The sequence below is a fragment of the Oncorhynchus masou genome, chromosome 16 (genome assembly GCF_036934945.1).
Source record: "Oncorhynchus masou masou isolate Uvic2021 chromosome 16, UVic_Omas_1.1, whole genome shotgun sequence".
Taxonomy (NCBI): Eukaryota; Metazoa; Chordata; class Actinopteri; order Salmoniformes; family Salmonidae; genus Oncorhynchus; species Oncorhynchus masou.
In genome coordinates, this window is record NC_088227.1 from 15,714,587 (window position 1) to 15,737,751 (window position 23,165).

The 23,165-nt window shown below is 42.2% G+C and overlaps 2 protein-coding genes across 5 annotated transcripts in view; one reads left to right on the forward strand and one right to left on the reverse strand.

Moving 5' to 3' along the window:
* The window catches only part of LOC135557541 (enoyl-[acyl-carrier-protein] reductase, mitochondrial), a 15,156-nt gene extending 13,277 nt beyond the window's left edge, over window positions 1-1,879 (forward strand). The window contains exon 10 of one of the 4 annotated variants that reach the window (XM_064990882.1): window positions 1,375-1,879. In XM_064990882.1, coding sequence (XP_064846954.1) covers window positions 1,375-1,538 — 164 coding nt within the window. In that variant the 3' untranslated portion in view covers window positions 1,539-1,879. The remainder of the gene's footprint in view (window positions 1-1,374) is intronic. The other 3 variants (XM_064990883.1, XM_064990884.1, XM_064990885.1) reach the window with 3 other exon arrangements.
* arhgap18 (Rho GTPase activating protein 18) lies at window positions 1,566-22,328 on the reverse strand. Its single transcript, XM_064990881.1, has 15 exons — window positions 22,104-22,328; window positions 16,416-16,612; window positions 11,566-11,801; window positions 11,179-11,239; window positions 10,355-10,521; window positions 9,514-9,679; window positions 9,313-9,404; window positions 8,895-8,972; window positions 8,317-8,476; window positions 8,103-8,185; window positions 7,799-8,005; window positions 6,091-6,237; window positions 5,520-5,647; window positions 3,532-3,587; window positions 1,566-2,998 (listed from the first exon to the last, which is right to left on the reverse strand). Exons 1-15 carry the CDS (start codon window positions 22,220-22,222, stop codon window positions 2,907-2,909), a joined length of 1,989 nt encoding a protein of 662 aa, XP_064846953.1. The 5' UTR covers window positions 22,223-22,328; the 3' UTR covers window positions 1,566-2,906.
* Window positions 22,329-23,165: the final 837 nt, after the last annotated feature.

A 23,165-nucleotide genomic window follows, 5' to 3' on the forward strand; every position in this document is an offset into this window, starting at 1 on the left:
TTATAAGTCAAAAACATGAGCATTACCATACATTTTCAGGTTTGAGTTTTCATGGTTAATGCTGGGCAGCACCACCTACTGGACAGTTGATTTATATACAGCTATGCCTTTGGTCTTCCATTCAGGGTTTTAACCAAACCCAGCCTAGTTTTGATATGTCACTAGCTAGGTTTCCATCCAATTTGCAAAAGATTTTGATGCGAACATTCAAAAATCTCTATAAAACAATATGCGCATTTTTGCACCAGAGCTGTTTCCATCAAACTGACTTTGTGTGGATAAAATGCTGTGCGTGATGACGTAGTGCACATAAAAATCACTTTTGCTGTTAAATTCCCATGTACCAAATTAAAAATACAATTAAATGGGTTTCGCTTTTTCAACTCAACTGATGTTTTTGTCACAAAAGCTGTTGCGTTATATAGTAAATAGGCCCACTCCGGTCTTGGTACATGCGCTCTAGCCAACAGCTTGCAGATACAGTCCGGGTCGGCTACCTACATTGAGAATATTATGGATACGAGCGATATTATTTGTATTTGTAAAACGGTAGTCAAGCACCGATCATCATGTCACCAGAATAAGACCCCCGATATTAATTGGAAAGGAGCATCAAGCTCATGATTTATTTAATCTGATCCTAATAAACTGCATGCTTTCCCAAGTCGTAGTGGGAAGACCACAGACATATCCTCGCGTGGCTTCAAGTTTAAATCGATATGATGGTTATTATATCAATAGGCGTTTCCACCGCCATTTTTCGCAACACAAAAAGATCCCATCATGTCGAACGAACAAATTGTCGGCATTTATAAAATTGTACCGCCATTTCATGTTTCCATCAGCCCGGTCGTGTCTTTTTTCATGTGTCAGGTAATGCATTCTCATGAAATGGTAGGATGGAAGCCTGGATACTGCTACCAATGTGCCATTGTGAGAATGATTGAGGGATCTCCACTTAACGAAATTGATTCACTGCTTCTATAAAAGTAATTCCTCCTTCTCCCCCTCTTATCTTCCTCCCTCATCTCTTCCTCCTCTCCTTCATCCAACGCCATGCTCACCTCCCCCTTTCCACCTACTCTTGGCAGACTTTCTTCAATAAGTGATGTGAGACAGGACATTTCAAAGCTCTTGAATACCACTATGTATGAGACCTTAGAAGGCACAGCTTGTCTCGTGTGTGTATAAACAGTACATGCTATGTTACCTCTAAATGTTATCAAACGGTATGTCCGATATTACAAGAACCTATGAATCTTCTCAGTGTATTTGCTGCCATATGTATTACAAGTGCCAGGTAGAACAGCAGAATATTGTTTAATTCATCTATATATTGTCCCATATGGGTGTGTTGTGTCTCTCTGTCCTCAGCAGATGTGACACAGCTACAGGCCATGGTGACCTCTGTGTGTGATCTCGTGAAGTCTGGCCAGCTCCAGCCACCTCATTGTGTTCAAGTTCCCTTCCACCACTACAGCCAAGCCCTCCAGGCCACAATACAGGCGCATCAAAGGAAACATGTACTGCTAATGTAGTCACAAGCAAAACAAAAACACAGTATCCTCCATTGGGGAAACTTTATTTTGTCATTTATCTTATTGTGTCCGTTGCATTATACCAAATGAGCGCACGCACACACACACCAAAAAGGAGTAATTACGCAATTATTTACAAAATTTTTAGTGGTCATTTTAGAAGCTGTAGAACATATAGTATACAACAACAAAGACATCTTTCAACAGTCATATTTACAGTATAAAGCACGACATAAGGGCAGGGAGAGGGTATATACAGCACAGTCATATCTGTAGTTATGCCATTTTTGCTTTCTAAATTGAAATGTTCAGACATGCACATTAAATTATTTTAAACTGTTTCCTCCATTGAAAGCATCTTTTGAGAACCACACTTTAAAATGTTATTAGGAAGGAACCTGAAATGCTAGTTTAGGACCACAGCTTGAGAACTGATGTTAACAAACATTTTAAATAATGTACTTAACGCTATCCCTTTGATTCTCATTGGCTGTCTCGTTCACTGGTCATATTCTGTCTACATGGTCAACATGAAACGGACAGAAGTCACAGTGGAGAGGGATTGCTCAGAGGGACCCCACAGATAAGTGGCGAAGAGCAAACTGGGGCTAGAATACCCTCTATGAGAACTAAGTGTTATATCCACCAACCACTTCAGCTCACCTTACATTATGATTTGGCAGTGAATTTAAAAGTAGTAACAGGGAAGAATTGTTTAGAAATATCACAAAATTAGTAACTTGTCTATTTATCTGCAATATTGAGCACTGACATTGCTGATTACAGACGTCGCTGGACAGTATTTGGGTGAAATGGAATGAGTCAGTGAATATAACCTTTACAAAGAACTACAGTAAAAACACAAATTGAGTTAGGGGAGGCATGCACTCGCCATCATACAAGAGAGAATGAGCTACAGAGTAAAAAAAAAAAAAATCATAGTGTTTGCATGTCTATTATTTAATGTAAATACAATGTCTGACAAAACTGTCATTTTTATACCCATTATAATACTACGGTTCTTGACCATTTACTGTATTGATCATTACGATCAACTAATCTAGGACTTTGATGGTATAGTAAATTGCCCTTATCGTCACGAACACACAGACCTATCACAGATTATTGTTCAGTGGCTCTCCTCAGTCATAACTGTCCAACTCCTCATGCGTTGACAGTTGGACTTCCAGTAGCATTCTAAACTACAACCCCACAAACGACAACAACATTAACACTAATACCTGTCCTTTGGTCCAGTGGTCAGCCTTAACATTAGCATGTCATGGTGAAGTAGATAGAAATCTTTTCTCTTGCGGTACCCCCGTCTGTCCGTCCGTTCTCCTTGCAGGGTGCGAGCAGTCAGATATCCTATCTCTGGATGCACTTGATGAACCACTCTGCACTGGGGTTGAGCTCCAACAGGTCTTTCATATAAGTCTCCTCATCCAGACAGCGCTCCTCTGTTCAGGAACACACAGCAAAAATAACTAAATTGGGTAATGTCTGACATACAGATAGGATCTAGGATCTTAAATTTGATCAACCTGTTGCATGAGGAAATTCAAAACTTGTAGTGTATGAGTTTTTTTATAAGAGGCTTCTGGAGTTTGTAATTCCTACTTTGACATTTCTGATTTGATTTTCCCTGTATCAAGCTCTATAAAAATGTCCACAAATTATAATACTCATAATAATTCACATTTCCTGTTGCTGCAGGAAACTGGCTCCAATTAAGGGAAAGTGGGATTTGAACCATGTCCTTAAAACACCTTTAATGACTTACTGGATGGTACTACTATGAATTTACAGCAGAATATGGTCTGAATACATAGTCTACTGAAGGATGTTGACATTTGCTTCCCTCCCCCCCCCCTTTTTTCTTTTTTTATCCAGATAACACTTTGTAATAGAATCATCCTGTTTAAGAAACTTGAAAAGCCACCGAAGATATACGAGATGGTTTGTGTGTTAAATGACTGTGTGCAATACTTACGGATATTCCCTCCGATTTCATAAAGGCACAGATCTTCCCTCTTCACAGACACAGAGCTAGAACACACACACACAGACAACATACTGAGGGATAAACAAAAAAACTAATTACAAAGAGTAACATTCCAAAACAGTTGAGTTTTAGACTTCCCCACAAAGGTTTTGTAGTATCTGTTTAAATCTTGTGACCAAGTGTTCTGGTTCAATTATGTTCCGTTTCAGAGAAAATTGAGTGTGACATTTGCAGTAACTACAAAATCTAAGTAAAAACCAAGGCAAATAGCAGTATGTGAAGTTACTGCACTTTGGCTTTGTTCCACCATGTTTTCACTGCAAAGAGCAGTAAACTACGCAAACAGGGGAAAATGGCTTTAACGTTTATTTGCTGTCCAGCCAAATAGGTCATCGGTAGATAATACATCAGTGCATTATCACTTATCTTATTATCAATTCTTTTTTTTCTGCATATCAACCATGACCACTGATTTGACCTATGACCCATGTCCAAAAAATGTATTGTTACAGTGACCAATTTGTTGTTTTGGCTCTGTACTCCAGAACTTTGGATTTGACATGATACAATGACTATGAGGCTGAAGCGCAGACTGTCTGATTTCATTTGAGGGTATTTTCATCCATATCGGGTGAACCCTTTAGTTATATATTTTTTGTACATAGTCTCCCCATTTTAGGGGACCAAAATTATTGGGACAAATATCATACACACACCCACCCCCCCTAAAAAAAAATGCTAACTTCCCCTGTTAGCATGTCTTGGGGGTATGATAATAGTGCATCTGACACATTCTCACGATTTCATTCAGGATTATCCGTAATCATAGTAGCATCCACATACATGTAGTGTTAAGAAACAAACCTCTATTCTTATTTACAATAAAAGGGACTCCAAAAATGACACAATATAATTTACCATTCACTTCTATTGGGCACAAAATAATACAAATAAACCAAAACAAACAGCAAATGCATCCAACAAGCTTGATGTAGTCACTGCGTGCTATGAATTATGGGACAAGATACTTACCTTTACACTACATAAGTGAATTTGTTCCAATACTTATGGTCCCCTAAAATGGAGGGGGATAACTATGTACAACAAGTGCAGTAATTTCTAAACGGTTCACCAGTTATGGATAAAAATATCCTCAAATTAAAGCTGACCGTCTACACTTTAACCTCAGTCATCGTATCATTTAAAATCCAAAGTGCTGGAGTACAGAGCCAAAAACAACACAAATTGTCACTGTCCCAATACTTTTTGGAGCTCACTGTAGGTCAAATCAAATTACTTCATAATAAGATAATGCATTATCACTTATTTATACAACGGCTGGGTCTAATCCTGGCCATTGATTGGTTAAAACCGCATTCCAGACGGTGTCTATTCCACAAGTTAGTACCGGCTAAATCATCTACGATGTTGAAATGCCTATAGACTCTGTTCCATGTGACTGCACAATCCACTGTCTCATCAGTCCAGCCAGGCAATGTATATACTAGAGCTACACTGTAAAAAGCATCTAGCCATTATCTCACATTTCTTTAAGACTGGCATTTGGTTTTCAACAGCAGAGATCTGTAATAACATTGCAGTCTGTCTCGCGGACATTTGCAACATTGAAATTCGATCTCCAACTGTCCTTTGGTAATGACCGTGTCGGGAGTCGGGATGAGAGACAGGCTGGCAGCTTTTCTGAGCCAGTCGAAATCCTGAAAATCAGCATCGTTTTGCCTTTCTAGGGCAGTATACAAATACAGAGAAATCAGAGCCACGCCGTGCAGTGTCACAGAAATAACAGCTCCCATAGGCTGCTCAGTTCTAACACACCCAGGGTGTAAATGTCTCTGTAGTGTCATTTAACTGCACTCAGAATACCCGGTGTGAGGGAGTGGGCTGAGAGTAATCATTAGGTGACTGCAAGCCTTGTGTGTAACGGGATGACAGTAGTGCCCCTCGGAGGTTTTCACCTGTCCTGGCTGAGAAAGCGGCTGAGGACATCAGATGCCTGCAACTCTTCAGTCAGCTGGACAGCCATGGAGACCTTAGAGAACTGAGGGGCTTGGACCCTGATGAAGCCCTGAGAACTACTGTCCACCTGCATGAGGAGAGACAACACAGACATGTCTCAGCTAACCAACATAATACTAGTGTCACTACTGGACTCCATACTAAACCAATACAAATTTACAGCAGTTATACAAAAAGCATTTGTTGAAAATTGCTCTTCAATATAAATATTATTTGAGGTATTTAAATTCTGTTATATTATGCAATTTCTTCTTTAGTCATTTTCAACAACAACAAAAAAAAACGGAGTTGCAGTTCTACATATTGCCACTAGGTGTCGCCGGGGGAGCCACTCCCCTCTTTCATCAGTTGAACCAGGAAGAGCAGAAGGCATTTGAGTCGAGTCATTCAACAGCATGGGTATTGCCCTCAGCTATAACTGCTTTTCAGTACGGTCGCAGAGCCAATTGGAATACCATATACAGGTGCTACAGACAGACAGGCACCTTTGTCTGCTACTGCTGCCCTCACCTCAGAGAGGGGTTTCTCCTGTTTCTCGTGTTTCTCTCGTTCATAGGCCATCTTCTTTAGGAGTTTCATCATGGCGCGGTCTTTGCTCATTTTCTTCTGGTTCTCAGTGTTTTGTTTTCGGACTTGATTCATTATGAATTTAGGAATCTGTGAAAAAATGTTTGATACAATTACAAATTGTGCCACTGAAGAGCCATACCAATTACATACAGTAGCCCGATACATAAAGTACAGGGTCCTCATTTATCAATCATGCCTAGGCACAAATCTGTGCGTAAACCATGCGTGGGATCATTTCCACACAAAGTGTGACTAAGAACATTTGCTCGAGTGTCTCTAAATCCACGCACAGCTATGATCATGCGTACGCACACGTGGTGGAATAAGGAAACTTCCTATCAAGTATAGAATGGGGGAAAATACATGTTGAAAATGTCTGAAATTATGCGAGTAATAAATAAATCATTTTCAATTTCATTGTATTTCCAATGTGAATTCATGCAACATATTTTGACAGGCATAGCATGACCACATCAGCACATTTGTTATGATAACAATCCATACAAAGTACAGTCATTTGTTAAATTATAGGCACAAAGTTCAAGTGAAACCATTGTCTTTTATAGTATTTTAACAATGGGTGAAATCGAATGATCTTGCTCTGTTAGAGGATTTGGAAAACGCTGCATTTGGCAGAGAGCACGTTTTTAGAGACAGGTGGGGCTTTCTTTTCTCTCCATAATGCACAGATTGGCTCATCAGATATCATTTCTCAAATCTTATAGGATTTTTGACACGATTTAAGACCCACTTTAAAAAAGTAAACATGACATTCAGATGCACAGCCAACAGTGGAAGCTTCTGAGGGGAGGACAGATCATAATAATGTCTGGAATAGAGAATGGAATGCTATCAAACACATGAAAACCATGTGTTTGATACCATTCCAGCCATTATTATGAGCCGTCCTCCCTCAGCAGCCTCCAGTGACATCCAATACTAACGAAGCAACAGACGGCACCCACGTCGCCATACAAAAAGATCCCAAAAAGATTGAACAGAAAAGGCCTCCACTTTTAAATGTTCAGGGGATAGGTTATGTGATTTGCAAAAGACGCTGCAGAATGAGGTGGCACGCACGACTCGTTCATTTTGCAGAACAGTAATGTTGGCCTATAACGCCTACAGGAGGGAGTTGAGGATTGATGGCCTACTCATGTGAAGTACATTTGCCATTGCAAAATAAACTAATGGTCTTAACAGTCTTCTTTTGTAGCCATGTTGTCATTTTTACTGGTCAAGCCACAGCTGAGCAACCAAATAAAACATTTTGGTTGTACTCAATCTCTGACACTAGCACCTCGAACTCAGTCTCTGAAAATATTTTATTTTTTTCTTCGCTTTTTTGGGTTGCGATGTTGTATTTCATGTCACGGTGCTGTATTTCCCCACAGGCTTTATGATTTTGACTATACATGGTTAATTAGAGGTGTTTCGAAATTAAAATAGCCAAGGTCGTACATGAGCACCGAGGCTGAGAACAATTGCTATTTATCAAATGGTTATCTCCTACCGGTGTGTGTATGATGCTTGTATGATTGTTTGTTAAATCACACTTTTTCATATTCATACAAACATTCAAAAACTCCATTCGTAAGTAGTATTTTAGTTTCTACGCAATAAATGAGGCACCATGACTTGAGCCTACCGTCCAGAGCAGGTTTTGGTATCTGATGAGTAGTCGGACGATGTTGGCCGTCTCAGTGGCCAGGGAAAATTCCTGTTGCTCGCTGATCTTGTTGCGGAAGCCTTTAAACATGAAGATGTTTGGCGCCATCACCACGGCAACGTTGTTCAAGGTCATCTTGTTCTGCTCTTTGTGGTCTATGACCCTCTGAAAGAACTCCATCAGCGCCTGAAACCGCCACAAGATACATTACAATGTGTCCAACAGACAACATGAGACTACACTGTATCGGCTCGAGAACGAGCACAGGGAAAGAGCCACCTACCTTTAGTGTATCACGGCTGGACTCCGGAAGTAGCAGGACCAGCAAGTTGAGAGCCTGCAGCTGCTGCTTCTTAGTGGGCAGTCCTGTGAGTAAGGCAAACGAACAAAAAAAAAAACAAGTCAAACAGAATCGAGACAACATTCTAAATGAGTATACATACAGTGCACCACTGTATGTATAGAAAGTGTGGTTCATAATGTAGAAGGGGACTGACGAAGCACTGCAATGAAGGCACTGAGGTACTTCACAGTGAGCAGCGGGTGGGGCAGCTCCCTGATGAAGAGCTTGAGCAGGCTGGCTGCATCGTGCTGCTTCAGACTCTCCCATGGGAACAGGCCCTCGTAGAACTTCCCCTCCAGCTCCACACACACCGCCTGCCAGCCAAACACATAGGTCACATGTTAACACACACTAACCTGGTGGGGGCACAAAATCGTATTTTCCCATAAACCTTAACTCCTAACCCTAAATGTAATTCTAACCCTAACCCCCTAGGAATAGCATTTGACTTTGTAGGGAACAACAAAATGTCCCCACAAGAATAGCGATCAAACAAAAATTAGGGGACTTCTGGTCCCCATAAGCATAGTTAAACACATCCACACTGGAGGCTTTATCACAGCATCCTACAGTACAACACTAATCATATCTTCCACAGTCTGTCACCACACTAACCTTTCCATTAGGGAAATAAGAATTTGGCTACATTAAGCTGTTGTTACAGCATGTAAATACTTCCCCCAGACATTGAATGAAGCAGGACTACATCTATCAACAATGATGAACAATGACCTTGACTCTTATGGCTGCTCCGGGTATCCGTAGAAGCCCCTCTGTGTCCAGACCCTCGTCCTCTATGTGAGAGATGAGCTGGAAACAAGAGAACACACTTTTAAGCTTTAAACCACCAAATCGACAGCACATATTTATTTAACTAGGCAAGTCAGTTAAGAACAAATTCTTATTTACAATGACGGCCTAGGAACAGTGGGTTTAACTGCCTTGTTCAGGGGCAAAACAACAGACTTTTACCTTGTCAGCTCAGGATTCGATCTACAAACCTTTCGGTTACTTGCCCACCGCCACCCAAAAATGGCAATGCCATTACCACTACAGCAAACTGAAGAGATTCCTACTGCAGAGCATTCAGACATACTGTATGATTAAAGAGAACCAGGATCGGTGGTTAATGAGAGGTTGTGCTGCTCACCCTCTGCAGTATGATTGGCACCTTGGTCCCTGGCTGTCTCCTCTGGTCCTGCTCCAATAGGGCGGCCAGGGGAACTCCAAACAGGCCAGACTCTAGACCACAAACACAACAAACCTAATTGTGTCAGAGCTTGATGGGACAGTCCTCAGGGTTCTTAGATATGTTATACAGTTGTGTTCCAGTTCTAGCATACTGGCTTACCTTTGACCTTGAGTTTAACTGCTTTGTGGGCTTTGAGGTCGATGCCTGCCGTGTCAAACAGAGCGGTCATCTCTATCAGCACCAGGCGGTGCACCTTCTTCATGTCATGGGGGGACAGGTCCCCAACCTTGGTCAGCCCTGTCTTGTCTCTGCTCAACTTGAAGTTCTGTCATACAGCGAAGCACAGGTTACATTAGGAGTTAGTAAAACTGGGTTGTATTCATTATTGCACACCGTAGCAAAACATTTTGCAATGGAAGATGAAAACAAGCGCTTCTTATTGTGGACTTGTCAGAACAAAAACAGGGTGTTTGATGCCTATTGAATATGACCCTGACATAGTATTGGAGTATCTGTAACCACTAGGTGGCCCTAGAACCAGAGACATAACTCAGATACACCAGTAGCCTAGAACAGTGACTGAAATTTATTATACGATGCAAAAACTCTATTCAAAAGGTTGATTGATAGATAATGTTATCATCAGTGCAAATGACATCATTCAATGTCATAACTTACACTAGTACACAAGCAGTAGGTCTAGGCCTACAGTAACGCTGTAAATAATGGCCCATATAAATATCAAATCATAATTTGGTCAATCATTAATGATGTAGGCTAAGTAAAAACAGAAACATGTTTCAATCCATAAACACCACAGGGCAAAGTTCTTGCTTCTGCCAAAAAAACATAAATATTTGAAATCCTTTGTCCCAAACTGGCCTATGGGATCCTGCTATTTTGACGAGTGACACTTCCTGTTTTGGCATATAACCTTTGCTCTGGATGAGCGGCTCAGTCAATCCATTTGGTGGTGTTAATGTTTAAAAAGGGTACTCACAGGTAGCTTGTCATCTGCGTCCGTCAGAGCCTCGCTGCTGCCCTTTGAACCCTCCTTATAGCTGAGGGCCTGATCAGAGAAGGACACCTCTAGGTTGATGTCTGTCTCAGGTTCAGACACAATCTGCTCAGCAGGGCCTGCCCTGTTCCCCAGCCCCATCGCCTGACCTGTACCCCCCCCCCACACACAGAGTTATTATTGGGACATATTGAAAGCTACACCTATAGCAAGAGATAACACAGGCAATTCATGAATTAGATGTGTGAAAGTCCACAGATGGGACAAAGTCAGCAGTGGGAGATTAGAACTAGGTGGTGGTGACTGTTCTGCCCACTGAAGGGAAACTAAGGGACAACGACTAGTCCTGTGGAAGTCAACAGCCAGAGAGCCAGTCTGCCCTCTGTGACCCATGTCAGGCAGACATGTAAGGCCTTGGCCCTGACACAGAACTGCAGTGCCACCCTGCCATCTCCACTAATAGGAAAACAGGCAAGTGTATAATGGAAGATAGGGAGCGGATTCCTGACAGCCTTCATATTAAGGTCAGAGGGGTGGCGCGAACAGACAAGATAGGCAATGTCCCTGCTTCCTGTGTGTGTGTGTGTGTGTGTGTGTAATCTTCTCAACAAAACAGCTCTTCCATAGAATCTTCACTTCTGCATCCTGTGATCATGAACCATTTTAGGAAATCTACAATATCACATAAAAACAACACAGTGGATAGAAATACCAGTTCATTTTTGTGGCGAGTCAGTGATGTTTTCTATAGGGATTGACCAACATGCCCAGACAAAGATTTAGTGAGTAGAACTTGTGGTACATGCCATCTGTCGTAATATCCTTTTTCCTGTTTTCACTTCTCTCTGGTGACTTGGCTTCATCCTCCTGCAACATAATATAAAACAGAAGCAGGCTCTCATCAGAAATTAATATAGGTCATTTTTTTATCAATTAATGATTCAAACTACTAAGAGTAACTGCTGATATTGTAGAAAGTCATATTTTTCACCCCAATTGTGAGTACTAAGACCTTCTTTTGCATAATATTAAGATATTCAGTTAAGTATTACTTCACATTCAGGTGTCCATTAACAGGTATTGTGATTAGTAATTATATTAACCAACTACGGTAAACAAGTCACTGGGTTTGTTATGTAGCGAGGCATCTCAGGCATGACTGGCAAGTGAAACGGGACCGGTGGTAGGCTGACCTTTGACTCTGGCGTGCCTGGGAGTTTGAAGATGTCTCTGACGTCAGGTACTTGGTGCTGCTTGTTCCTCTTCCTGAGGGTCTGCTGTAGCTTCTCAACACGTTTCTCCACGGCGGCGGCCTGGGTGCGCGTCAGCGTGGACAACAGCCCCATCATGTCCTCGGGGTCCGACGCAGACTCGTCAAACAGAGTGGCCAGCCCAGCCTCCGTCAGCCATGCCTCCTCCTGTTCCCCCTCTACAGACAGACGAGTTAGGGATGAATTGATGCTGCACCAAAAGAGCAGTGGTATGTTAATGGAAAAGACATGGGTGTAGGCCTGAAGACTAGCGAGAGGACAGTCATTTACTGAATGATAAAGAAACAAACAAGTAATTCATAGATTATTACTGTGCAATTAGTATTATGCAATTTTTATGTACGGAGGTGTGGGAATAGAGAAAGACATGAAAACAGGGAAGGACCTCACTCCTATCCCCTTAACACCAACCATCTTGTTATAGAAAGGAACGGAAACAAAAAGGAAGTTCCTGCTTTAAGTTCTGCAGACATAACAATGAATGTCGACTTAAACAATACACTTTTGCAGTGCTTTTTATAGGCATTTCCTGATCCTGAAGGATCAAGCAAGTCTATTGTCTTCTGTGGATGAAAGCAATAAGAGATCATTATGTGGTGGTATTGCAAAATAACATGGGCTGGACAACAGACCACACTATCCTATTCAGCTCTACTGTATGTACTGAGCGAAAAATATAAAACACAACATGCAACAATTTTACTGAGTTACAGTTCATGTCAGGAAATCACTCAATTTAAATAAATGAATTAGGCCCTAATCTAAGCCTAGGCCCACCCACTTGGGGGCCAGGCCCAGCCAATCAGAATTATTTTTTCCCATGAAAAGGGCTTTAGTACAGACAGAAATACTCCTCAGCTTCATCAGCTGTCCGGGTGGCTGGTTTCAGATGATCCCGCATGTAAAGAAGCCGGATGTGAAGGTCCTGGGCTGCCGTGGTTACAAGTGGTCTGTGAGGCCGGTTGGACAGACTGCCAAATTCTCTAAAACAATGTACGAGGTGGCTTATGGTAGAGACATGAACATTACATTCCCTGGCAATAGCTCTGGTGGACATTCCTGCAGCCAGCATGCAAATTGCACGCTCCCTCAAAACACAATACCGTAGATGTCTGAAGTTGTGACATAACTGCAAATTTTAGAGTGATCTTTTATTATCCCCAGCACAAGGTGCACCTGTGTAATGGTCATGCTGTTTAATCAGCTTCTTGATATGCCACACCTGTAAGGTGGATGGACCATCTTGGCAAGGAGAAATAAAATAAAATCAGGTGTAGACCTTACAGTGAAATGCTTACAAGCCCTTAACCAACAATACAGTTAAGAAAATACACACAAAACAAGAGGTAAGAACAACAAATAATTAAAGAGCAGCAGTAAATAAAAATAGCAGAGCTATATACTGGGGGTACCGATACAGAGTCATTGTGCGGGGGCACCGATGTCAAGATAATTATGTACATGTAGGTAGAGTTATTAAAGTGGCTATGCATAGATAATAACAGAGTAGCAGCAGTGTGAGGGGAGGGGCAATGCAAATAGTATGGGTAGCCATTTGATTAGCTGTTCAGGAGTCTTACGGCTTGGGGGGGGGAGCTTAGAAGCTGTTTAGAAGCCTCTTGGACCTAGACTTGGCACTCCGGTACCACTTACTGTGCGGTAGCAAAGAGAAGTCTATGACTAGGGTGGCTGGAGTCTGACCATTTTTAGGGCCTTCGTCTGACACCACCTGGTATAGAGGTCCTGGATGGCAGGAAGCTTGGCCCCAGTGTTGTACTGGGCCATAAGCACTACCCTCTGTAGTGCCTTGCAGTCAGAGGCTGAGCAGTTGCCATACCAGGCAGTGATGCAACCCGTCAGGAAGCTCTCGATGGTGCAGCTGTAAAACCTTTTGAGGACACATACCAAATATTTTCAGTCTCCTGAGGGGGAATAGGTTTTGTCGTGACCTCTTCACGACTGTCTTAGTGTGCTTGGACAAGAGGTCGACCGATTATGATTACTCAACGTCGATACCGATTATTGGAGGACCAAAAAAGCCGATAAATAAATAGTCCAATTTTAATCTATTTATTTATTTGTAATAATGACAATTACAACAATACTGAATGAACACTTATTTGAACTTAATATAATACATCAATAAAATCAATTTATTCTCAAGTAAATAATGAAACATGTTCAATTTGGTTTAAATAATGCAAAAACAAAGTGTTGGAGAATAAAGTAAAAGTGCAATATGTGCTATGTAAGAAAGCTAGCGTTTGAGTTCCTTGCTCAGAACATGAGAACATATGAAAGCTGGTGGTTCCTTTTAACATGAGTCTTCAATATTCCCAGGTAAGAAGTTTTAGGTTGTAGTTATTATAGGACTATTTCCCTCTATACCAGTTGAATTTCATTAACCTTTGACTATTCTTATAGGCACTTTAGTATTGCCAGTGTAACAGTATAGCTTCCGTCCCTCTCCTCGCTCCTCCCTGGGCTCGAACCAGCAACACAACGACAATTAGTGCGCGCTAACTAGCTAGCCATTTCACTTCGGTTACACGAGCCTCATCTCGGGAGTTGATAGGCTTGAAGTCATAAACAGCGCAATGCTTGATGCACAAGGAAGAGCTGCTGGCAAAACGCACGAAAGTGCTGTTTGAATTAATGTTTACGCGCCTGCTTCTGCCTACCACCGCTCAGTCAGATTATATGCAACGCAGGACACGCTAGATAATATCTAGTAATATCAACCATGTGTAGTTAACTAGTGATTATGATTGATTGTTTTTTTATAAGATAAGTTTAATGCTAGCTAGCAACTTGCCTTGGCTTACTGCATTCGCGTGACAGGCAGTCTCCTTGTGGAGTGCAACGAGAGAGAGGCAGGTCGTTATTGCATTGGACTAGTTAACTGTAAGGTTGCAAGATTGGATCCTCCAAGCTGACAAGGTGAAAATCTGTCGTTCTGCCCCTGAACGAGGCAGTTGACCCACCGCTCCTAGGCAGTCATTGAAAATAAGAATGTGTTCTTAACTGACTTGCCTAGTTAAATAAAGGTATAAAAAAATGTTCATTTAAAAAAGTTTACCTACACTAAGTTGACTGTGCCTTTAAACAGCTTGGAAAATTCCAGAAAATGATGTAATGGCTTCAGAAGCTTCTGATAGACTAGGAATATTATGTGGATATAGTGAAGCAACATCTCAAGACATCAGTCAGGAAGTTAAAGCTTGGTCACAAATGGGTCTTCCACATGGACAATGACCCCAAGCATACTTCCAAAGTTGTGGCAAAATGGCTTAAGGACAACAAAGTCAAGGTATTGGAGTGGCCGTCGCAAAGCCCTGACCTCAAGCCCATAGAACATTTGTGGGAGGAACTGAAAAGACGTGTGCGAGCAAGGAGGCCTACAAACCTGACTCAGTTACACCAGCTCTGTCAGGAGGAATGGGCCAACATTCACCCAAATTATTGGGGGAAGCTACCTGAAACGTTTGACCCAAGTTAAACAATTTAAAGGCAATGCTACCAAATACTAATTGAGTGTATGTAAACTTCTGACCCACTGGGAATGTGATGAAAGAAATAAAAGCTGAAATAATTCTCTACTATTATTCTGAAATTTCACATTCTTAAAATGAAGTGGTGATCCTAACTGACCTAAGACAGGGAATTTCTACTTATTAATTGTGTATGTAAACTTCCGACGTCAACTGTAGATAGAGTATCTCATGATAAGCTGTAGACCACACTACCTCGGGCGAGCAAAACCTTGAGACTTCCTTAGATATTGTGCACCAGCTATTGTTTACAAATATGCATAGGCCCCCGCCCCGTGTCTTACCAGAGGCTGCTGTTCTGTCTTGCCGATGGAGTGTATAACCCACCAGTTATATGCTCTAAATGTCGTCATTCAGCCACGACTCGGTGAAACATGGGACATTAAACTGTAATATCTTATTGGTAGGATATACGTGCTTTCAGTTCGTCCCATTTATTTTCCAGCGATTGAACATTAGCTAGCAAGACGGAAGGCAAGGGCAGATTGACCACCTGATCCTCACAAGGCATCCTGACCTCTTTCCCGCAATACCTACGTTTCCTTTTCCAGCGAATCACAGGGATCTGGGCCTGGTCAGGTGTCTGTAGTAGATCAAATCAAATGTATTTATATAGCCCTTCGTACATCAGCTGATATCTCAAAGTGCTGTACAGAAACCCAGCCTAAAACCCCAAACAGCAAGCAATGCAGGTGTAGAAGCATGTATACGCAAGTATATCCCTTGCGTCTGACTCATTGAAGAACTCCTCGTCCAATTTGAGGTAAGTAATCCCAGTTCTGATGTCCAGAAGCTCTTTTCGGTCATAAGAGACGGTAGCAGCAACATTATGTACAAAATAAGTTACGAACAACTTCAAAAAACAAAATAGCATGGTTGTTTAAGAGCCGATAAGACTGCAGCCCTCCCCTCCGGTGCCATCTTGCAGTAAATGATCACTAACAGTGATGTAAACTAATTTCTACACAAAATTTGAGAAATGTTTTGCGTATGGAACATTTCTGGGATCAGCTCATGAAACATGGGACCAACACTTTCAGACAGTGATCTAGGTAAACCACTAGTCATATAATGTACATAGTGAATGCTGTACTACACCTTAAATCTCAGGTCTAAAATGTTACCCTGAAACAGTTGTTCAACAACTTAAGGTGAATTAAAGGGCACAAGGGTCCTCTCTACTTTCAGTGGACACTCCTGCTATAGAGTAGAGCTCCGTACCATCAGGCACCTTCAGCTGCACCTCCTCCTGTGGCTCTGCGTCCCCCTCTCCACTCAGGGTGATGTTCTCCACCTCGGTCCAGTAGTCGTCCATGGCCAGCTCGTCCAACGAGTCCTGGGAGTTACAGCGGTGGTACGGGGGCTTTCCTGGTGCATTTCTGGCCCGGTTCTGGACACTGTAGTGGCCTGTCCTGCGGCTGGTAGACAAAGGAGAGAGTATTATGAGTACTATGTCAATCATTTTATCAGGGTTAAAGTGAGTTATAAATACCACAAGTCAGACCATACTAATAATGAGTAAACAAACTGGGTGGCTGTCTGGCACTCATTTTAGGATTGGAACTCTACGAACGCGGTGTTTTCACGAGAGTGTGGTTGTATGTTCCACATAGGACTTGGATTAGCATGAACGTGAAGGGTTAACTCATGTCAGTCAGTGCGGCAGTTCTGCTTTCCTCTGGCAGCATCACACTTACAGCACGTAGTTCTGTGCAAACCCCTGCTGTCAGCTGCTGTTCGCTGGCCACAGCCTAGACCCTTTTACAGGAACGCCAAATTAATAGTTTAAGGATAACGCATGTGTGGGCTTGCGGGCTTGGCGAAGCCTTGCTCCAGATAGGCTTCTCCGTGTGAGTGAACCCTGGGAAAAACACAAAGACGACTCCTGATGGGCATCAGAAAGCTGCTACACTCCCCCCCAAAATAGTTATGGTGGTTGCACTTAAAGGGCCAGTGCAGTCAACAAATGTGATTTGCTTGTGTTTTATATACATTTCAATGCTATGAGGTTGGAATAGTACTGTGAAAATTATGATAATGCCCTTTAGTGTAAAAGCTGTTTGAAAAGACTGCCTGACATTTCAGCCTGTTTTGGTGTGAGGGAGTTCGGGCCTTCCACAGTGACATCACCACATGGTAAATTAGTTAATAGACCAATAAGAAAGTTAAACCTCTCTGCCAATAGGTAATGTTGAGTTTTCCCCTTCCCACTCAAACCACTCAGACAGTACTAGCAAAATTCTTGCTTGAGAAATTGCTCTTCGCTAAGAAGCTATTGTTGCTTCTTTTTGAACAATTTAGTTGAGAACAAGCACAGTAAGATACTTAATGGTTACCCAGAAATGATTTGATATTGAGATAAAAACTGCTGCATTTGACCTTTAAAAAGGGACACCTAGAGTGGCAAAAATAAAGCATGAAACCTCAGCGGTTCCACACTCCCAAATTACTGTTTCTGCTTACGCACTTAATACTAAACACAGTCAATCTGGGTCAAGCCAGGCCAGGCTAACGTACACCTTAGCTTAGGGGTAAAAGGTTTGTTTTACACAACCAATGTGACAGAAATAATAACCTCAAACTAAAGAGTACAAATGAGCTTAAATACCAGCTCTATGGGCTACAGAGTGTTCTTCATGGCTTCCTGGTCCATTTCTCACAGTGAAGAGTTCAAATCAAATTGTATGTCACATACGCCGAATACAACAGGTGTAGACCTTGCAGTGAAATGCTTACTTACAAGCCCTTAATCAACAGTGCAATTAAGAAAATAAGTGTTAAAGTATTTACTAAAATAAACTGAAGTAAAATAGAAAAATAAATAATTAAAAAGCAACATTAAAATAACAGTAGCGAGGCTATATACAGGGGGTACCGGTACAGAGTCAATGTGCAGGGGCACATAATGCAAATAGTCCGGGTAGCCATTTGATTAGCTGTTCAGGAGTCTTATGGCTTGGGGTAGAATCTGTTTAGAAGCCTCTTGGACCTAGACTTGGCTCTCCGGTACCGCTTGCCGTGCAGTAGCAGAGAGAACAGTCTATGACTAGGGTGGCTGGAGTCTTTGGCCATTTTTAGGGTCTTCCTCTGACACCGCCTGGTATAAAGGTCCTGGATGGCAGGAAGCGTGGCCCCAGTGATGTACTGGCCGTACACACTACCCTCCATGGTCATAGACAGGACAGAATATAAATGAGCAGCAGGCCTGTTAGGCCTCACCTGAGGTCTGTGGAGGTTGTAAAATGAGTCAGCCCTCAGCTCCTTCCCAGCCACAGGAAATACACAGGGTATCAGTAACGCCTGACATTTCTGGCCCTGGATAAACAACACGCCATTGCAAATTCAGAGAGGTTGTTGAGGAAATGCTTTCACAAATCAATCGCTGTCTGTTTTCTAGATAATATTGCCACAATGTTTGAACAATTCTGGAAGAATCCGAGGGTTGGAAAACATTCTGTTTATTCAAACCTTTATGGGGAACAAGCTAAAACACAGCACAAACATTTGGTTTAGAGGGGAATAGACTGCCAATAAAGGAGAAAAGCGGAATGTGCGCCAATGTTAGTTTGTATTCCATCCCAAGAGAGAAATGCAAACACAATCTTCCCCATTAGGAGCACATGCAAGGTTTGAACTCAAGAGAACAAGGAAAGTCAAGTATCCCAGCAATGTACACACCACCAACGTTACCCCACAGCCAGACCCATTTCGCATGGAAAGGTCAGCTATCTTGCTGGCTCCAAGAGTGACAAACTGCCAGTGCTCAAGGACAAAAAGGTAAACAGTCTTTCTCTGCTGTTTAGTGCCTGGTCATTTTGCATACAGACACAAAGGAGAGGGGTCATAGTATACTTAAGCAATAAGGCATGAGGTGGTGTAGTATATGGCCAATATACCACAACTAAGGGCTGATCATATGCACGGCACAACGCAGAGTGCCTGGATATAGCCATTAGCTGTGGTATATTGGCTATATGCCACAAACCCCCAAGGTGTCTTATTGCTATTATAAGCTGGTTACCAACGTAATTAGAACAGTAAAAATGCATGTTTTGTCATACCCATGGTATACAGTGTTATATACCTCAGGTTTCAGCCAATCCGCATTCAGGCCTCGAACCACCCAGTTTATAATGTAGATCCATTCAGACAGAAGAACTGACAGTGCAGTTCAGGGGGCAGTGGCATAGGTATACTATACCATCTCGAAGGCTCACTAAACTTTAACCCGAGTGTGGTACTGTGGGGCAAAGTGTGGTGACAACAGGTGTCTAAAATACATAGCGGCAGAACATGCCTGGTTTAGCACCGCAACGGAAACAGGGGATTACACTACTGTTAATCACATGCACTAGCAATCAAGTTTGACTTAACTCATAAGGCACATTCCAAACATCCACTACATGTAATACAGCGACACATGGGCCCAAGCCGGTTGATTGCTGTGACAACCCCAACAGAGTCATGGAACGTTACTGCTGGAGGTTCAGTCTGACCCTCCATTCTCCTGTATAATACTTACTGCCTGAGTACACTCTCAAATTACATGTCATTTACTGGAGAATGGGCTGGGTTTAACACGTGTACAAGATGTGGGGGCAGATACGGCGGTCCTTGATGAATGTATCCACGATGGTGACAGCTCCAAAGAACTGAGGCCAAAGTTCTGTAGTCATATGGGCCAGCTGGATTGGACAGACTGCATGGGAAAGCCCCCAGTGATGGGTTCTAGGATTTGAGATAGCGTATGTTCCTCTGTATAGAAAAAAAAGGTCAAGAACACTTTTCAAACCGTACCCTGTTCAAAGAAGAGTTATTGTGTGGGGGGGGGGAGGGGGGTAGTCCTAAAACTGCCTATAACACAAATGTTTGTGTCATCAAAATTCTATAAACTTCAATGTGTTAATTATACTTATTTAGGAAATGTCTAGGTCGGAATGTTCATTTACATACGACATTCAAAAGACGTCGTTGGCAGTTTAGTGATAAAGGATTTAAAAATGAACACAAGTCAGAATAATCTCTACCCGAAGTGGAAATACATTTTCAACACCAGGAAACAACAGGGAATGCGAAGAGTGCTGCTGTGTCAATGGAAAAACAATAAAAACACAAACAGCGGCAAAAACACCATGATGATAACCCGTGTTGATTTTGTGCACCGACTCCATGTGGTAACATCATAATGTTTACATTGCTGGAGGCATTTTAAAGGTAGGTCGTCCCAGAGTCAATATTATAACTCACAAAAAGCTCAGCGGCTCACCTGATTCGATGGAAATCATAACACAGGCTGTTCACTTGGCCTTAACTTGTACCCGTTAACCCCGCTGTTCCGTGGCTCAGGTGGTAGAGCGCAGCACTTGAACCCACCAAGGTGGTGGGTTTGATTCCCACGGGGGACCAGTATGAATGTGTACACAGCCACTCTGGATAAGAGCATCTGCTAAGTTACTGAAATGCTTTGAACACTAGAAACTCCAGTCAGAGTAAACAGCTAACACACTACCAGTGGAGCTTATTGATTGGGTACAACCTGACCCACCACATCAGGTAAAGAAAACAAAAATGTCTTGATCAATTATTAATGAATACCTCTTCTATATAACATGTATGTAACAAGTGAAAGAATATGTTTCCGGGCAAAACATGAATACCTACATCTTAACTTAATAAGAGATGCAGGCACAAACACACCTACCTGCATACCACATTCTTTGTACAAACTGTTTCGTTATCAACTCATTTAAAGTGCTGTACTCTGTTCTTTCTATTTGCCTCCGTGGAACGAATACTTATCTAACAAGTCATGCAAGTGGAAAAACAAAAGCGCTGTGGCGAGTAGTCCACCATGTGCAGCCGGTGACTTGTTTGTACAGTAAGACCAAAATGACTGTAAACTGGTGGCAAAATCTCTCATAACTTAAAAACGTGTAACTGGAGGCTATTATTCCAACAAAACTGGGAAACATTCATTGACCACAACATGCACCCAGTTGGACTTTTGTTTTTATCTTTCTGTTCCCATGCAGAAGCAAGACCAACTCAACTGGCACATGAGACCAACAAAGGGATGTAGGTGCCACATTTACCACACCATGCCAAATAGGGATGGTGCTACTACGGCACAGTAGTACAGACAGACCCCTGTACGTAGTATCCAAAACAGCCTTGGCCGGGACAGCCCTCTGTCAGGCCACTGGGGACCCTCGGACCCAGCTGGTGAGTGGAGGCACCTGCATACAAGCCAGGGCTCCTCCACTGTTGCTGCAGCCTAGAATAGACACGGGCTTTTACAGATGGCCACTTGAACTGGAAAACTAGCATCGAGTTTCAACTGGCCAGTGCGGTCTTCGTGTGTGTGTCCTCACCCTGTATACGTGGGGTTTGTTATTGGATAGTGTTTACGGTTCTTTAAAACATGTGCAGAACAAACAAAGCTTGTGTAAATAGAATATATATGTTGTGTTAGGCTGGCGAACTTGAGCGTTAACCCTAACAAAACGAGGTGTTTTTGGCCAGTCTAATTTAGGCACGGTGACGTAGCGTAGCCTACATATGAAAAATCACTTATATTCTACTTCTGTGATTTACATACGATATTTAAAAATAAAAAAAGTTTAATCCAGAAGAACTATTGTCTTATCATGCGCACGCCTGTATTTCCTCTGCTTGTTTAGTCTAGAACTTATTTCATTTCACACAATGTGTCAACATGGTAACAATGTATCAACACATGGAAAAGTCAGGGGCTACTTGGGAACTAACGTTACACGGAGTGTTCTTTCTGTTAGAGGTTACTACATGCGGGGCAACTGGAAGACCTTTGCACCTTTTCTTAACTATTCAAGCGACAATGTTACTTACAGTCGGGTGTGGGCTGTGGTCAAAAACAGGCTATACGCTCACCTCAGCGATGAAGACTCGATCTCTTCGGCACTATTGACACCCGAGGCAGGCGATACAACTTCAATATTGCTAATATAACCGGTCAAGATGACTCCCTTGAGGTCCTGCTGACGACTCATGTTGCTCGACTCATGCCTTATTATTGTAAGTTCGCAGTTAACTTTGAATGTACAGCCTCCGGGAATAGGAGAGCTGTTCTGTGTGTGAGGGAGTTGTCTTTTTCAATGAGCTCACCGCCTCCTCTAATAACATGGGGAGAGTTCGTTTTGCATGACCCGGTGCTCCGGGGGTACATTTTCTTAAGCAGCAATGTAATGGTCTAAAAAATCAACTCTGAACACCCGGTGCACCGAGCCATGCAAAACGAACTCAAACATGGATAATCAACAGCTGCCTGAATGCACTGCCCAGAATGCTGTTGGGCGTTGTAATTTGGGCGGGCCAGACCTGTAAGACTGTATGAAAGATCACTTTTTTCTTGTCTTAGCCATCTATCTTATCAACTTACTTTATATGGTCCCCCGACCATTGGCCCCAACACAACTGATATCATATCTGGGTCATACATTTGTCGAGTAACGTAAAATGTATGCACGCATGACTGTAAACCGCTTGGGAGAAAAGCGTCTGCTAAATGGCATATATTAGGCATAAACCTGAAAACAGCACAATGTTTTGCTCCCGTAATATTCCAAGTTACAGTATGTTATAGCTCACATTTGGCCTATATTGTTATGACTCATGATGTAGTATGCATTATAATGCTCAATAATGTCTTTTCACCTGTACTTTGTGAATTAAAATGCATTAGTCTAATCACTATTGATCTGAGGTCCTCTGCGACTATCTAATGATATGGACTCATGGCATTTAAGCCTGAATTACGATGATTTTATACCTGTGTAGTAACACGGTAATAGTGGCAGTACAACCATTTTAATTCGTGTATTTTGTGAGATTTATGTTAATATCCATATTCCAAATGACTATTTGTTGAAGAACTAGATATTTATATGTGGGCCGCTGGTGCGTGCCAGAAGACAAAGACATTATGTTACACTT

What these genes read in the sequence shown, in the direction of transcription:
- arhgap18 (XM_064990881.1), bottom strand. Translation starts at nt 22,222, where the DNA reads ATGAGTCGTCAGCAGGACCTCAAGGGAGTCATCTTGACCGGTTATATT. An exon ending in GCAGCTGAAGGTGCCTGATG is followed by an intron (nt 11,802 to 16,415) that starts GTACGGAGCTCT and finishes GTCTGTCTGTAG; the next exon opens with AGGGGGAACAGGAGGAGGCA. An exon ending in GAGCAGCCATAAGAGTCAAG is followed by an intron (nt 8,477 to 8,894) that starts GTCATTGTTCAT and finishes TTTGGCTGGCAG; the next exon opens with GCGGTGTGTGTGGAGCTGGA.